Source organism: Oncorhynchus clarkii, chromosome 11, assembly GCF_045791955.1.
Source record: "Oncorhynchus clarkii lewisi isolate Uvic-CL-2024 chromosome 11, UVic_Ocla_1.0, whole genome shotgun sequence".
NCBI lineage: Eukaryota > Metazoa > Chordata > Actinopteri > Salmoniformes > Salmonidae > Oncorhynchus > Oncorhynchus clarkii.
Genome location: NC_092157.1, coordinates 23440635 through 23458966, shown reverse-complemented (window position 1 = coordinate 23458966; position 18332 = coordinate 23440635). Strand labels below are relative to the sequence as shown.

Sequence of the window (18332 nt, the reverse complement as noted above, 5' to 3'; positions counted from 1 at the left end):
TCAAGCAGAACGGGCCAATCAGACTATTGGTCGCATCTTACGCAGTCTTTCTTTTCGCAACCCTGCGTCTTGGTCAGAACAGCTCCCCTGGGCAGAATACGCCCACAACTCGCTTCCTTCGTCTGCGACCGGGCTATCTCCTTTTCAGAGTAGCCTCGGGTACCAGCCTCCGCTGTTCTCATCTCAGTTCGCCGAGTCCAGCGTCCCCTCCGCTCAGGCTTTTGTCCAACGTTGCGAGCGCACCTGGAAGAGGGTCAGGTCTGCACTTTGCCGTTATAGGACGCAGACTGTGAGGGCTGCTAATAAGCGTAGAACTAAGAGTCCTAGATATTGTCGCGGTCAGAGAGTTTGGCTCTCCACTCAGAACCTTCCCCTTAAGACGGCTTCTCGCAAGTTGACCCCGCGGTTCATTGGTCCGTTCCGTATTTCTCGGGTCATTAATCCTGTCGCAGTTCGACTTCTTCTTCCGCGATACCTTCGTCGCGTCCACCCGGTCTTCCATGTCTCCTGCATCAAGCCCGTCCTTCGCGCCCCCGCTCGTCTTCCCCCCCCCCCCCCCATCCTTGTCGAGGGCGCACCCATCTACAGGGTCCGTAGAATTTTGGACATGCGTCCTCGGGGCCGTGGTCACCAGTACCTCGTAGATTGGGAGGGGTACGGTCCTGAGGAGAGGAGTTGGGTTCCCTCTCGGGACGTGCTGGACCGTGCGCTGATCGAGGATTTCCTCCGTTGCCGCCAGGTTTCCTCCTCGAGTGCGCCAGGAGGCGCTCGGTGAGTGGGGGGGTACTGTCATGTACTGTCATGTTGTGTCTTGTCTCTGTCCTTTCCCTTCACCCTGTCTCCCTCTGCTGGTCGTTGTTAGGTTACCTTTTCTCCCCCGCTTTCCCCCAGCTGTTCCTTGTCTCCTCTTGACTACCTCGTCACCCCTTCTCCCACCTGTTCCCCTTTTCCCTCTGATTAGTCCCCTATATCTCTCTCTGTTTTTGTTCCTGTCCTTGTCGGATTCTTGTTTGTTGTGTTTCATGCCTGAACCAGACTGTCGTCATGTTTGCTGTAACCTTGTCTTGTCCTGTCGGAATCTGCCGGTCCGTCTGAGCCTACCTATGTTTGGTAATTAAAGAAGCTCTGTTTAAGTTAATTCGCTTTTGGGTCCTCATTCACGCACCGTAACAGTATCCAGAGGGTGAACAATGTGTGTTTTCTTTTTGGGCATTTAAGCAACTAGAATTTGTATCTGTCATGTAGGCTAAATGCATCATAATGCTCATTCTGTTAATGGGAGCTAACATGGCTGCCATATACTGTAATGTTGTAGCAAAGATTTTCATAACCAACCCAAGATAGACCCCAGCCTGTCGTTTCCAATGGGAGCAAATTAATCATAGTGGGCATAGCAAGGAGGTGGGCAGAGCCAAGCACAAGCTAGCGAGGGCCTATTGGCCGTTCTAGCATGTATTTGCATATTTCCATTAGGGAATGTTTACTCTGGGAAGTGCACGTGTGGAATAACTAAATCCGCCCTTGCACTCCCTCTGAACAGTGCAACTTTTAGAAACTTTGCTGAAGGGTAAAGTCCACAAAACTTAGTCTACTGTTCGTAGCAGATTTTAGTTTTGGAAACAGAAAACTGTATTGGGATCAAATGTTTCATTGATGAGAAAATTAGCAGAATGTTGGCCAAAATCCATCTTGCTCCGTCTTCTCGCACAGCCACTGCCGGCCACTGGGTTTCTTCTCACCACCATATGTGGAAGTGAGTGGAAACACCAACCAGATGCTTCACATTTATACATCTGGTGAAATATCTGTCTCATTGTTCTATCTGTGGTTGTAGTGTCGTGTAAATACATAATAATGCAGAAACCTCAATGTCCCAACTCTCATGAAACTCTAAACAGATGGTACTGAATGTAGCACATTTTGGTCAGAAACTGTGTTGGATATCATGTTTTGCAAAAAAAACACATTCTAAATCACATCTAAAGTAAACGTTTTAAAGCGTGATAACAGCCATAACTCATACACACTGAAAGGGAACCATGTACTTAAAAAAAAAAAAAAAAATGTGTTTATTATGTTTTGAATCAAACCCTTCATATTTACCCTGTGCATCACGTGTATTGATTGGTCTAGAGAGTGATGATGATATACTGCAGGTGATGTTATCTAGAGTGCAACCAAGCAGACAGATGTGAAGATGACATGCTCATCAAATGTCTTGGCGAATCTATAACATCATTTAAAATCTCATCCTTTATATGACTCCTAGGGAGATGAAATAAACATGGAGAAACATACATTGACACATCAGAGACTGGGCTGTTCTTCAGATACAGGCTGCATCCCAAATTCCACTCGATTCCCTACATACTGTGTAGTGCACTACTTTTGATCTGAGCCCTATGGGCCCTGGTAAAAAAGTAGTGCACAATGTAGGGAATAAGGTGCTATTTGGGATGTGGACGCAGTGATGCTCTAAAAATAACAAGCCGGGGGTCCTCCAGTCGTCTGTCTAATGATAACTAAATGAAGCTGAACAACATGTCAGCTGGTATGAGTAATTATAATCTAATTTCCTGCCCGAGGCTCTATGGCTGTGTCTCCACTGACTGGTCTCTGTCACGTATGGCTGTGTGTGTGTGTGTGTGTGCGTGCGCGTGTGCACGTGCTTGTGTGTAAGTGGCTGAAAATAATAAAATAAAATACTTCTCGTCATGCAAAGATGCACTAGTAGTCCTATGGCTGTACACATCAGCTGTAGTTTCCTGGAATGAATGACTCCTTTTCATCTCTGTTTTAGTCAGTCTGAGTGAGACACACTAAGAGTCAACAGACACAGACAGCGTTGACAGTTAGAATAGAGTAAATGGTCTGGGATAATACGTCCATGGTGACTAGTTGACAGCCAGTGTCTGGTGGTTGAAGGGTACAGGCTGATTGTAGCACTTAGTAATCTCTCCATTCTCTTTATTCCCTTTATTCTGCTCTTTAATGGTCATCCATTATGGACCATGTTGCTGTAGTTTTTATCATGCAAACACTACATTGTGCCATTTATTCACACACTGATGAGCTTCATACTGAGTACTCAGCTCTTAAAGGCCCAGTGCAGTCCAAAACATAATTTGGCTCTGTTTTATAGACACCACCGGCCAGTTTAATAGGTACATCTATCTGAAATGCCCAGGAGGGCGTCCGTTTCTGAGATACTGGATCTGGCGTGCCTGGTACCGATGATCTTACCACGCTCAAAGTTGCTTAGGTCACTCGTTTGCCCGTTCTAATGTTCAATCGAACAGTAACTGGATGCGATCCATTTTCGTGAACGTGTTGTGTACCTAATAAACTGGCCACACTATGTGGTTGGAATAATACTGTTAAATTGTGAATATAATATAATGCTCTTTTAGTGTAAGACCTGTTTGAAAAAACAGCCTGAAATCTCTTCCTGTTTTTGTGGGATAGAGTTATGGCCCACCTGGTTACATTACCAGGCTGTTAATGTGTTAATAGAGCAATAATTTGAGCCTTTATTTAACTAGGCATGTCAGTTAAGAACAAATTCTTATTTACAATGATTGTCCACTGGGGAAGAGTGGGTTAACTGCATTGTTCAAGGGCAGAATGACCTTGTCAGCTCAGGGATTTGATCCAGCAACCGTTTGGTTACGGGCCCAATGCTCTAACCACTAGGCTACCTGCCGTCCCAAAGAAAGAAAGTTCCAAAGCTAGTTTGAAGTTTTCCCCTCCCCACTGAGACAACTCCCAGACAGTCATAGCAAAATTCTTGCTTGAGAAATTGCTCTTAGCTAAGAAGCTACTTATGATTTTTTTTTTTTTTACCATTTCAATTGAAAACAAAAACAGCTGCATTGGACCTTTAACATTATCACCAGTGTCCTTTTGATGGGCCTGATACTTAGCCCAGGTCAGCTCTGAACATTTCCATAGGCTCTAAAGACATGAGGATCAGTTTTAACACGCGTGTTCAGGCACACACCACTTCCACCATGTGTAAATAACTCATATAACGACGTATATTTCTTTATGTGCCTCTTCTTTTTAACTGGATGCTTGTGTATTTCTTACTAGATTTTTTATTTCATATTTGTTTATATTTCTTTTTAGTTGCTGTACTGAGAGGAGAGCTGGCAAGTAAGCATCTCATTGTACTTTGATTTGATAAGACAATAACACAAATGTTATTTCACACTTGCTTGCACACACACACACACACACACACAGTCTTGTACAACTAACCTTGTGGGGACACACAATTCAATCCCATTCAATATCCTATTTTCCCAGACCCCTAACCCATATCCTTACCCTAACCCTAACCTTGACCCTAACCTTAACACGAAAACCCAACCTTAACCCTAACCAGGAAAAACATGTTCTATTGGCGGTGGAGGAAATGGCTGCCATTTTACAAGCTCCTGACCAATTGTGCTATTGTGTGTGTTTTTTTAAAGTTATTTGTAACTTATTTTGAACTTAATGTTTCTGCCACCGTCTCTTATGACTCACCTCGTACTGGACGAAGATGTTTTGTTAACGAGTCGGACAGGAAGGATTTACTTCCGACACCGGACAGGGCACAAATCCCATTCGCATGAAGAACAAATGGAGATATAGGAGACATAGGTCGCGGTGCACTGTTAGAATCCGACGGCGAGTGTGTAACCATAGCTGTACCTTCCGTACTATTATCTAACGTACAATAATTGGATAAAACACTGGATGAGCTCCGATCAAGACTATCCTAACAAAGAGACATTAGAAACTATAATATCTTGTGTTTCACCGAGTCGTGGATGAACGACGACATGGATAACATACAGCTGGCTGGGTTTTCTGTGCATCGGCAAGATAGAACAGCTGCCTCCGGTAAGACAAGGGGTGGAGTTCTGTGTCTATTTGTCAATAACAGCAGGTGCACAAAATCTAATATTAAGGAAGTCTCTAGGATTTGCTTGCATGAGGTAAAATATCTCATGATAAGCTGTAGACCACACTATTTACCAAGAGACTTTTCATTAATATTTTTCATAGCTGTCTATTTACCACCACAAAACGATGCTGGCACTAAGACCGCACTCAACGAGCTGTATAAGACATAAGCAAACAAGAAAATGCTCATCCAGAGGCGGTGCTCCTAGTGGCCGGGGACTTTAATGCATGGTAACTTAAATCCGTTTTACCTCGTTTCTATCTGCATATTGTATGTGCAGCCAGAGGGGAAAATCCCCCCACCTTTACTCCACACACAGAGATGCGTAGAAAGCTCTCCCTCGCCCTCCATTTTGCAAATCTGACCATGACTCTATTATCCTGATTCTTGCTTACAAGCAATGGAAGTGGTCAGATGACTCAGATGCTAAGCTACAGGACTGTTTTGCTAGCACAGACTTGAATATGTTCCGGGATTCTTCCGATGGCATTGAGGAGTACACCACATCAATCACCGGCTTCATTAATAAGTGCATTGATGACGTCATCACCACAGTGACGTACGCACATACCCCAACCAGAAGCCATGTATTAGACGCAACATCCACACTGAGCTGAAGGGTAGAGCTGACGCTTTCAAGGAGCCGGAGTCTTACCCAGACACTTGTAAAAAATCACGCTATGCCCTCCAACGACCATCAAACAGGCAAAGCATCAATACAGGACTAAGATTGAATCCTACTACACCGGCTCCGACGCTCTTCGGATATGGCAGGGCTTGGAAACAATTACGGGCTACAAAGGGAAGCACAGCCGCGAGTTAACCAGTGACACTAGCCTACCAGATTAGCTAAACGACCTCTATGTTCGCTTTGAGGAAAACAAAACTGAAGCATGCATGAAAGCACCAGCTGTTCCGGACGACTGTGTGATCACGCTCTCCGTAGCCGATATAAGTAAGACCTTTAAACAGGTCAACATTCACAGGGCCGCAGGGCCAGACAGATTACCAGGACATGTACTCAGAGCATGCGCTGATCAACTGGCAAGTGTCTTCACTGACATTTTCAACCTCTCCCTGACCGAGTCTGTAATACCAACATGTTTCAAGCAGACCACCATAGTCCCTGTGCCCAAGAACACCAAGGTAACATGTCTAAATGATTACCGACCCATAGCACTCACGCCTGTAGCCATGAAGTGTTTTGAAAGGCTGGTCATCATCAACACTTCAACACAATTATCCCAGAAACTCTAGACCCACTCCAATTTGCATACCACCCCAGCAGATCCACAGATGAAGCAATCTCTGTTCCAATCCACACTGCCCCTTCCCACCTGGACAAAAGGAACACCTACAGCACCTCATTGACTACAGCTCAGCATGGGCCGCCCCCAGGTGGTAAGTGTAGGTAACATCACTTCTGCCACGCTGATCCTCAACACGGGGGCCCCTCAGGGGTGCGTGCTCAGTCCCCTCCTGTACTCCCTGTTCACCCAGCATTGCATGGCCAAGCACGACTCCAACAGCATCATTAAGTTTGCTGACGACACAACAATGATAGGCCTGATCACCGACAACAATGAGACAGCCTATAGGGAAGAGGTCAGAGACCTGGCAGTGTGGTGCCAGGATAACAACCTCTCCCTCAATATGATCAAGACAAAGGAGATGATCGTGGACTTCAGGAAAAGGAGGGCCGACCATGCCCCCATTCTCATCAGCGGGGCTGTAGTGGAGCAAGTTGAGAGCTTCAAGTTCCTTGGTGTCCATATCACCAACAAACTATCATTGCCCAAACACACCAAGACAGTCGTGAAAAGGGCACAACAAGGCCTATTCCCCCTCAGTAGGCTGAAAAGTTTTGGCATGGGTCATCAGATCCATAAAAAGTTCTACAGCTGCACCATCAAGTGCTGACTGGTTGCATCACCGCCTGGTATGGCAACTGCTCAGCCGCCGACCGCAAGGCACTACAGAGGGTAGTTACCTCTATCTACATGTACATATGACCTCAATTACCTTGACTAACCTGTGCCTCTGCACATTGACTCTGTACCGGTACCCGCTGTGTATAGGCTGTTACTGTTATTTTATTGTTGCTCTTTAGTTATTTATTTTTGTAAATACTTCCTTAACACATATTTTTCTTAAAACTGCATTATTGGTTAAGGGCTTGTAAGTAAGCATTTCACTGTAAGGTCTACCTATTGTATTCGGCACATGTGACAAATAAAATTTGATTTGATTTGAAACCTAACCCTAATTCCTAAGTCTAACCCTAAAACTAACCTTAGCTCCTAAACCTGACCTTAAACCTAATTCTAACACTAATTCTAACCTTAACCCAAAACATCAGAGAAATAGTATTTGACCTTGTGGGGACCAACAAAATCTCCCGAGGTGGTCACATTTTTGTTTGTTTACTATTTTTGTGGGGACTTCTGGTCCCCTCAAGTATAGTTAAACACATCCCCACACACACACACATAGGCCTGACAACATCAGCTGGGATCAACAACTGTCCTGCTGTTACATCAACAAAGTCATGCATCATCATCAACAGAATAGAAGGATTATAAACATTACTTGGAACGCTCATCCATCCCTCCCTCCAACTTCCTCCTTACCCCTGATTTGTCTCTTTCTCCCTGTCTCCCTGTCTCTCTCTCTCTCTCTCTCTCTCTCTCTCTCTCTCTCTCTCTCTCTCTCTTTCTCTCTCTCTCTCCCTTCTCCGAGGCATATCTGGATAAAGAGGCTTAAACACTTCCTCACTTTCTTTCTCTGTCATACACAAACAGTCATACACACACACACACACACACGCAAACACACACACTAACACACACACACGCACATTAGTTGTAAAGTGGTTGTAATGACGTCATTCCAACCAGCTTTGCCCGCTAGACACACACTTGCAGATCGTGTTTGCAAACAGACACATCTGTCCACCTCCTCTTCTTACCCCAGCCTCTGCAACCCAGTCCATCTGTCTATGTATATAATGCTCATTATACACACGCAGGGTGATTATAGTGGTACTAGAATCACTGGGCTGTAAAACCCTCATTTCGTCAATGTCTCAAATTGAGGTTTTTCAGTTCAGACATCCATTAAGCATGGCTGTGATGTCCAATCACATGTTCAATATAATCCCTCTGTAGAATCTCAATAGATTCTCAGTAGTTCAATCCGTTGCTTGGTGTATGACAGGTCAGTCAGAGAAGTGTGCCACAGTGGTGGGTTCAATTCCTGCAGGGTTCATATCCAATGTATGCAACCACTGTTCTGTGGTTTAAGTCACTGTGGAATCAAGTGTCTGCTGTGGCCATATTCCCAGTAGGTATGTACGGTGTGTGTTACAGGCCAGGTGAATGACATTCTTTGTCTCTCTTTGTATACAGTCTAAACAGTATTCCAGTGGGGGATGGGAAGCGGTCCAGTGTGATCAGTACAGGCTCAGAGGGCAGCGGAACACTCAACTGTTCCCCGGGAACCATCGACTATAAGGGCTTCAAGGCCACCTGGAACGAAGAGGTGCACCAGAACAGAGAGAAATGGAAGACCCAGGCTGCTAAAGGTACACTGGGGCTAGGGCCCCTCAACCCCTCACAGGGAAGGGTCTGGCAGGGTTGGTGGGTTGGGGGAGTAGGGTATGAGACAGAATGAGGAGGATGAGAAGTGGAAGACATAGGAGGCAAAAGGTACAGAAGAGCCCCAGGCAGGGGAGGGCTTGTCAGGGTGGGTTTGGTCCTGGAACAAAGAGGTGCACCAGAACCGAGAGAAATGGAGACCCAGGAGGCTAATGGTAAAGCAAAACAAAAAAATAGGTGGGTTATGGGAATGATCAGTCCAAGGCCATGAGGTGGAAGTATTGTCAGTCTTAGGACAAGAGGAAATGAAGATCCAAGCAGCTAAGATATACATTAGGCACCCTACGCAGGATAGGGCTTGGCTGGGGGTTCAGTGGGTTAGGGAGTAGGTGGAGTACGGCTCTTTCACACATACAAAATATGTTTTTGTTCTGACAGATCTGGAGGAGAAAACCAAAAGGGAAGCAGAGGAGAAGGCTTCGCAGGAGGAGACAGAGCCTGGAACGACAGAAGAGAAGGAAGAAAAGAAAGAGGGAGATGAGGAAGGTACACAAGCAGAGGGAGAGAAAAAGGAAGTGGTGGAGGAAGTGCCCAAAGAGGAGGAAGGGAATAAGGACCCAGGGGGGGCCGTCGGGACCACAACAACATCAGGCCTGGGACCGGGGCTGAATCACTTGGACCCCAAGGAGCCTGAAACCAGCAGCACCAGCACAGAGAAAAACCAGCAAGTGCAAAACGGTACGTGTTAGTTTACAGTCAGTTACAGGCTCCTACAGATATGCTCTCTATTTATAATTCATAGTTTAAAGAAGTTGTGAACAGCATCTACTGAAAGTGCCAAGTAGTGATTAGAATATGGTGGACCGTAAGTTTGAGTCAGTTTGTCTGGTGGTCTTCTTGGTGCTCTCCAACTGTTGTTGCTATTGCTTCAGAAATGGTAGTGGAAGATTATGTCTTTGCCGAATCCTTGGCTGCTCTCCTGATGATTTTGTTGTAAAAGAGTGCCCTCTGCTGGTCAATTATGCATGTAAAATGATTTTGAAATTGCATTTTGAAATCATATCCTCAGTGGTGTCAACATTCGTGACTACTATGAACATGTCACTTCCTTATTCTCTTCAATAAGTCTGTATTTTATATACTCAGTGACTATTTTGTTTAATCAGTGTTGTCTGTCTGGGGGATGTGTGAGGCATCTAGTGGACAGTGGTCTCTGGCTTGGTTTGTGCTGGGGCATTGTGATGGTTGATGACAGTGTTTTATTTGACTCCAGGGGAAGTCCCAGAGGACCTAGACTCACCTGACACTGACTCTGGCTCAGATGATGACAGTGAGAAAAACACCTCTGACGGTAAAACAGCATTTTCTTTCCCCTCAGGGCGAACCTTAGCTACGTTTCCACAATCAAATACACGTCTCCTCTTTTTAAAGCGAAGAGTAGAAAACAAGCAGTTTCGGTTATGACAAGGTATGGAAAAATCACATTAAAACATTGTAGTTTCGTCCTGCAATTCGAGTTTCTCTCCAGAAAAAAAAAATGATTTGACTAAGGCGATGATGTGACAGCAACAGGACTGTGACTGACTCTCTTGTGGAAACATGTCTAATGTCACTCACACTCTCACTCACCCCTGCCGTCCTCCACCACCTCCTCCCTCTCAAAGCCAACCTCTTTCTATCCTTGATTTCTTTTATCCCTTCCCCTGAGTCTGTCCTTCGCGTTACTATGGTGACCGTGTGTTCAATGATCATTATCTACAGTCTTGTTCCAGCCTGACAGGGACTTTGTCATTGTCCCTCTATACATAACATGTTCTTTTGTTATCAGACTTATCTCTGAAACTCAAAGAGATTCTTCCGAGCAAACACAATCGCTCTCATTTAGCTGTTAACACACTTTGACAACTGGCTCTCAAAACCGTCACCCCCAACCTCAGTTACGAAACTGACCATGTACAATTTTTGGGGTCATAATGTACCTACAGCTTTCCTGTCATTTCGACAGACCTCCACGAGCGTAGACGTTGCTGACGCCTGACAGATCTTATAACACATTGATAGGTATTTAAGTATCAGCTAACCACATCATATGTTATAGCAATTTGCCAGTCGATGTCAAAGCCGATAACGTGGCACGCAACCATTGGTTGTTGCATCAGCCTCGCCTTAGCTGTGGATCACAGCCTATATTGTCATTAACCCCTCCCCCTTCCCAGCATGCCATGCAGCGGTCCAGGAGACCAGGAAGTTGGAGCAGGAAGTTTTAAGTGTGCCATATGTCCTCTTCCCCTCCCACAGATACAGAAGAGGAGGATTCTGATGACAGTAACCATGACAGTTTACCTGCGTCTCTAGCGGCTGCAGCAGTGGTGGCTGCTCCTACGTCCAATCCAAACTAACTGCCCATTCAGTTCCCCAACAAAGACTTAATTTACCAGGGGACACCTCTCTCTCTCTCTGTCTAATGTTCCAGATTGCCCTCTGCTGGATGTGTACTGCTTTTATTTTGGTGTATTCTTTTTTTTCAACACTACACTCTTAGAAAAAAAGGTGCTATTCAGATCCTAAAAGGGTTCTTCGGCTGTCCCCATAGGAGAACCCTTTAATAACCCTTTGTGATTCCAGGTGGAATGCTTTTGGTTCCAGGTAAAACACCTTTCCACAGAGGGATCTACATGGAACCAAAAAGGGTTCTTCTGTCTATGGGGACAGCTGAAGAATCCTTTAGGAACCCTTTTTTCTAAGAGTGTAGTTCCACTTGTGTCTGTCTCTGGTGGAATCCTTCTTTTCCGTCCACTTTTTTTCTCCCAAATCAAAGTGGAACTTGCCGGTCCATGTGTTACCATGGTAAATGTGCTGGTTTCAAATTAGCACAAACATTGCGACCTTTGCCATTTCCTGAGCCATGATGGACCTATTGGCTCTTTCTTCCAACTGGAGAGGGGCAAGCACATGCACAGGCTGGTACATGAGAGGGTAAGGCTAAAGGACAGGACAGTGCTGCCCTGTGTTGCCCTGGCCTCCACACTAGCTAGGCCCTCCCAGAGGAGCTTTCAGTTTGATCTGTGTATCTTCCTCTGCTCCTACTCATCACAGCAAAGTTCTGGGGGATAGAAGATTGGCCTGGTTTGCATTTGGACCTTCAGACCTCTCTGTGTTTGTACATGATGTGCATCTGTGTGTGTCGAGCAAAATGTAAACAACGGCGAATTTAAGAAGGGTGTTGAAAGATTGGTGACATAGAACTGTTTTTATTATTTCCACCAGTGTAATAAATTGTTATTTAACTAGGCAAGTCAGTTAAGAACAAATTCTTATTTTCAATGACAGCCTAGGAACAGTGGGTTAACTGCCTGTTCAGGGGCAAAATGATAGACTTGTATCTTGGGGATTTGAACTTGCAACCATTCAGTTACTAGTCCAATGCTCTAACCACTAGGCTACCCTGCCGCCCCAATGAGAAATGTACATGAGTAAAGTACAACGACATTTGTCTTGTTTATATTGCATACGTAAAATATATAAGATAAATGATTGTTAGATTTGTTTCGCTTTTCCATTTAATTTTGCAACTAGAATGCACTTTCTAACTAGCACACATCACATAAAGTGAAATGAAGTCATGGTTACCCGTTAACATACAATCTAAATATGAAATCTGAAACGTATTGGCTTCATCATTGAAACGTCTTCTTAGAGAGAAATAACACATATTTAGTAATACTAAGAAACAATATTGTGTACGGTAATGTATATAAATATAATGATGTATTGTGTTGACCTATGATTCTCTAGCATTAGAATTCCCATATGTTTATTGTAAATCTAAAGAAAAAAGTAACTATGTCCAGAGAACCATGATTGATTCATAAGTTGTCTCTAAATAGTATGTCATGTTATTATTTTTTACAATGTACTGTAGGTGATTTATGTTTTCCACAGTGCAGGTTTGATTGATTTCCAACCATCAAAACGTTATTGTGATGACATCATTCGACTGTTATTAAGCCAGGCACAACAACCATATTCATTTTACGGGGCGGGGGATATAAACCGTTTATAACATGTTACAATGCCAAAATATACTGCATATGTGTGCTTAGGTTTCGTTGCTTACTTTTTTCTCTAGTTCGTGGTATTTCTAGCTAGGGGAGTTCCCTGGTTGCCAGAGTATAATATGTATTTATTGTACATAACATTTCTATGTTATTTATGAATTATTGTGTATAGTTCTCATTTTGAATGTCTTAATGTGGTCGACAGAGAGAAGTAACGTTTCTAAGACTTCTGATGTACAGTGTCTCTGCTGAATCTCTGCTACTCAATGACATGGATGAGTGGGTTAATGTTTCATTATTTCAAAGTAGTGTGAATTTGTCATTATGAGTTGGTTATTTGCGCTTTGCACTTCAACTCCAGGACTTCTTCTGACTTTACTTTAAGAGACTGCAGCTCAACACAATATCCTCATATCCTCAAGTCTTTCTTTATCAAATGCATTGGTGTATACAAAGCATGAGAGTTTTCCAGCATGTGGATAAGAATTGGGTTGAGAGAGTCAGTTAATTCCCACTCAACGTTCAACTGTGATGTGAAAACTTTGTTGAACAAACGTGGAATCCGATTGATCCATCTTGATTTACCAATACATACGTTTTCTACAAATCATTCACAGCATGTAAATATAATTTCAGTTTTTTTGTGTTAATAAATTAATTTAGCATTAACAGAATTATTATATGTCAAAAACAAAGTAAAACACAGAAAACAAAACAAACAGAACAAACTCTAGGTTACTACACGTAATGAAATGTAGAAAGTAAAGAATCAAAATATTTAATGTTGTGTTCAAGAAGCAGACTTATAGTACATGTACAGTATTGACTGGGTCATCTTTGGGGTTTTCCAAAATGGCCTCCAGGTTCACTGTGTAGAAATTCCTGTTGCCTTGACCAAAGATAGAAAAACAACAGATATTATAGATATGCTAGAGTTCAAATAAAACTCAATCTACAAAAGGGTAAATACTTCTGTTTTAAGCTCCTCAAAATGATTTATTTTGCTCCAGAAGGAAGAATCTTTGCCTTAAAATAGATATGTCTTTACTACTCACTTCAGTGTTGCCCTGTAGAACAGTCTATATGTCTCAATCTAGCTAGCTTGCAAGCTTTTGTGACATATTTCAGCACAAGATCTTGTCAGTGTTGAGTGATTGTAAATACTCTGTGGCAGCTATCCCTTTCCATGATTTCTCCATGTTGTTTCTTGTGATACAAAGGGATAGGGTCTGTGTTACCTTTTTTTTTTTTTTTTTTACCATTACATATATTTGTATCTGACCGCTACCCTGTGGTACTAGTTCTGTCATTCGAAATCGTACTTAGTCATGCCTGTTATCTGGACTGTGGAACAATGTCATAGTGAAGAATCCCTGGAGAACGTAAAAACATGCACAGACCCATTTTTATGGCCCCATTCTCACGCCTTCGTTTACTATTTTATGACATGCAATCTTTGTGAATTTGCGCTCCCTTTACTTCAACTCAAAACCAGCAATCTCATGCCTTCCTGAAACAGCGTCATATATTGTCAGATATTTACATTTTGATCGGTCAACATACTGTGTGTGAAGGGTTTAAATGTGTAAATGAGGATAAGCTGATAGGTGATAGGTGAGTATAGAATCTATAGATCATAGTTTTTTGTGAATTGGTGTGTGAGTGGGTATATGAAGTGCAGTATGCTTCTATGTTCTATTGCTAGGGGTTAGTATAGGTTGATATCGAAGTATGGCGTTATTGATAACAACCTATTGCCAGTACAGTAAATTCGAGGCACACGGTTTAGTAGTGCCAGTATGTATAGTCATTTCTGTGACCCCCACTTTCTCTATGACCAACTCATCAGCAAACCCTGGGATGAAATCACTACAGACGAAACCATGTTCATCTTGTTTTGTTTTGTTTCCGACATATATCCCCTTATTTCAGTTTTTTTTACTGTGCCGTGAAATACTATTTGCCCTGTCTGATTTTCTGCAGTATTGCACATTTTCACAATGAATTTGGTCAGATCTTTTTGTGGGTTGTAGTCACAGGAGGTTGGTGACACCTCAATTGGGGAGGATGGTCTCGTGGTAATGGCTGGAGCTGAATAAGTGGAATTGTATCAAATACATTAAACATGTGTTTGATTCCATTCCTTTTGCTCCGTTCTAGCCATTATTATGAGCCGTCCTACCCTCACCAGCCTCCGCTGGTTGTAGTGGTATATAGAGGGAGTCTGAGAGAAAAAATGAAGTAACCAAACATGCACTCTTCAGGTGTGAAAAAGTTATTGCCGCCCCCCAGTTAATTTCACCCAATTAAAGGGATAATTACAGTCAGCTGTTTGAGTCCTTTGGTTAACAACCAGCCCTGATTTGGGCCAGCACTGCCTAATATAAATCTGACTAACTTTGGTCCTTACCATCAGATTGAATTTGTCAGAGCACAGGTTTTAGAGGCACATCATGCCACGATCAAAACAAATTCCTGAAGACCTCCAGAAAAACGTTGTTGATGCTTATCAGTCTGGAAAGGGTTACAAAGCCATTTCTAAGGCTCTGCGGCTCCACCGAACCACAATCAGAGCCATATTGTCCAACGGGACAATGTTTGGGACAGTAGTGAATTTCCCAGGAGTGCCCGTCCTGCCAAAATCTCTCCAAAGAACTCTAGAAAAACATCCAGGGATATCTAGGTCTCTCTCGCCTCGGCTAAGGTCAGTGTTTGTGATTCCACCATCAGAAATACACTGGGCAAAAATGGGATTCATGGCAGAGTAGCATGGTGGAAACCGTTGCTCACTAAGAAGAACATGAATGCTCATCTCAAGTTTGCCAAAAAATCGCCTGGATGATCCTCAAGAGTTCTGGAACAATGTCCTATGAACAGATGAGTCAAAAGTATAACTTTTTGGCTGACATGGGCCCTGTTATATCTGGCGAAAATCAAACACAGCATTCCACATTAAGAACCTCATACCAACGGTCAAGCATGGTGGTGGTAGTGTGATGCTTTGGGGATGCTTTGCTACATCATGACCTGGATGCATTGCTATCATTGAAGAAACCATTAATTCTGTTATATTTATTTTATATTTTTCTACCCCTTTTTTCTCCCCAACTTTGTGGTATCCAATTGGTAGTTACTGTCTTGTCCCATCGCTGCAACTCCCGTATGGACTCGGGAGAGGCGAAGGTCGAGAGCCGTGTGTCCTCTGAAACACGACCCTGCCAAGCCGCCCTGCTTCTTGACACAACGCCCGCTTAACCCAGCAGCCAGCCACACCAATGAGTTGGAGGACACACCGTATACTTGGCGACCATGTCAGCGTGCATTGTGCCCGGCCCGCCACAGGAGTCGCTAGTGCGCGATGGGACAAGAACATCCCTGCCGGCCAAACCCATTGAGATGTGGCAGGACCTGAAATTAGCCGTTTATGCTTAAAAACCCACAAATGTCACTGAGTTGAAGCAGTTCTGCATGGAGGAGTGGGACGAAATTCCTCCGCTCACTGTGGGAGACTAATTGATAACTACAGAAAACATTTGGTTGCAGTTATTGTAGATAAAGGTGGCATGACCAGTTATTGAGTATAAGGGGGCAATTACTGTTTCGCACGGGGGCATTGGGTGTTGAAACGTTCTTTAATAAATAAATATGTCTAAATGGTTTATTATTTGTTCACTCATGGTCCCTTTTATATAAAATTAGGTTTTGGTTGAAGATTTGATAACTTTCAGTGTAAAAAATATGCAAAAATACAGAAAATCTGACGGGGAAAATACTTTTTCACAGCACTTACTTTATGTATTTGAAGCCATAACAATGTTGACTTTTTTTCTGTGAGTATTGCTTAAAGGGGTTTCATTTGGTAATCATCAAACCGGTTGTCCTCGTGTTTTTTCCCACTTTTTTTGTCTTATTTTGTTTGAATTGAAGATTTTATTGATCACACACCAAGAACAAACTGTGCAGCAGGCCATGTGGTGGTGTTTGTTCCAACGCTACGTTAGTGCACTGTTGTGACAATAAATCTGAACTCAAAGGGCTCAGATCATGACTCAGTGTCTTCATTGTGTCCAGTTCAAAACTTTTTGTAAAACCTATTATGTAGTAAGCACACAAGATGTTTGTATTGTCAGTACTGTATGTGTGAGGTCTAACACCAGACTACCTATAACAGAATAACCCATAAAAGTACCCTACAATGGTTTACAAAATAATAGAATAAACAATAGATAGCACCACATCAGATCTGGGTTCAAATACATTTGTATTTCGTTATTTGTTATTTAACAAATTATTTGCTGTGTTTTTTTAGTATTTTCAAATAATGTGGACTGAATCAACTGCTTATATTGGAAATATTTGAAAGTATTTTCAAATAATTTCCTATAAATAGCCTCCTATTTGAAAGTATTTTCAATGACTTATTTCAAATACTATTTTCAAATGTCTGGATTTGAAAATAGGAGTGTATTTGAGTCAGTGTTTTTAAGTATTTTCAAATACTTTCCAGGTGTATTTCCAAATACATTCCAGTATTCAACTACTTGTCTTTCAAAAATAAATACTTGAAAGTAATTGAAATACCTTAAATAGTATTTTAACTCAGGTTTGCACCACATACGCATATACTGTATCTGCATATGAGGATAGAGATGTGACCATGTATAAAAAATAACAAATAAAAATAAACAAAATAAAAACCTTGACGATGGTTTTTCCCTGACAACTGACATGGTGACCTTTTCTCTTGCAGACTTGTCAGGCTCGGAGGGCTATGACCTGATTCGCTACTACAAGAGACCCAGCTACTGTGCCAACTCTCACCTGGCACTACCCTCCAGAGAGAAAGAGAGGGAGAGAACCGAGGGCAGGCCCATCGACCCCAGGAGCAGAGTCAGGAAGCTTCAAAGCATCTCCCTGCGCTGGAGTAAGTGACATCACAAGAAGTGACCTCACAGGAAGAGACCTCACAGGAAGCGACCTCACGGGAAATGACATCTGTAGACGTTGCAACCCACGTTGTTCTCACTTAAACTTATACTGGTGACAAGGCAAAGCTGTACCTAGACAATAGATTATTCAATTCTGATTTTATATATAGTAGTTAAAGAGGAAGTGACAGTGTTTTAGACCCATTCAATCTTGTTAAAATATGTTTATCTACACCCCCCCTGGAAGACGTTTTCATGTTTGGGAATGACGTTGAGTCAGGTATTTGTGAAAATGTGGGCAATTAATAGACTCCCCTGTAAATAAAAAATAATAAAAACGTGTCAGTCTTGTCCAGGCCCAGACTCTACACAGACCTGTGAACCATAACCAATCTGAGCTACAGTCGGCCTATATGCAAATAAACCATTGCCATATGAGGGGATTCGGTTAATGCCACGGGCATGCCCCGCCCCCCTGGGTGAACCTGGTTAGCATTGATTGCAATCTATTTGGAACCGGGCTGCCTCCCGGGCATGAGCCATGTGAAAACAAAAGTGACATAGGTTAACTAGAGTCGTGGCCCGCACAAAAAATCTAATTAGCATAATAAAACAATCCCCGTCGCAATCTGTCTGTTTAAGCTAGATAAATCTTTTTTTTAGCATGGGCGTGGCTCAATCCACCACATCCACTGATGTTGGCCTTCCGCTACTGCGGTGGAGGGTGGCAGAGCTACAGTAGTGTTTATCAGACCAGGAGACATCCCGGAAATCTGTCTTTTCACGGAAACGTCTG

At 43.0% G+C, this 18332-nt stretch overlaps 1 protein-coding gene across 3 annotated transcripts in view; it reads left to right on the top strand.

Annotated features, from left to right (window-relative positions):
* LOC139420397 (phosphodiesterase 1C, calmodulin-dependent a) overlaps positions 1–17723 on the top strand; it is a 120323-nt gene extending 102600 nt beyond the window's left edge. For 2 of the 3 annotated variants that reach the window (XM_071170453.1, XM_071170452.1), the window contains exons 14-18: positions 4129–4155; positions 8362–8537; positions 8989–9288; positions 9824–9901; positions 17359–17723. In XM_071170453.1, the coding sequence (XP_071026554.1) occupies positions 4129–4155; positions 8362–8537; positions 8989–9288; positions 9824–9901; positions 17359–17540 (763 nt within the window). In that variant the 3' untranslated portion in view covers positions 17541–17723. Of the gene's footprint in view, positions 1–4128; positions 4156–8361; positions 8538–8988; positions 9289–9823; positions 9902–10848; positions 14187–17358 lie in introns of those variants that run through there. The other variant, XM_071170454.1, reaches the window with a different exon arrangement.
* Positions 17724–18332: the final 609 nt, after the last annotated feature.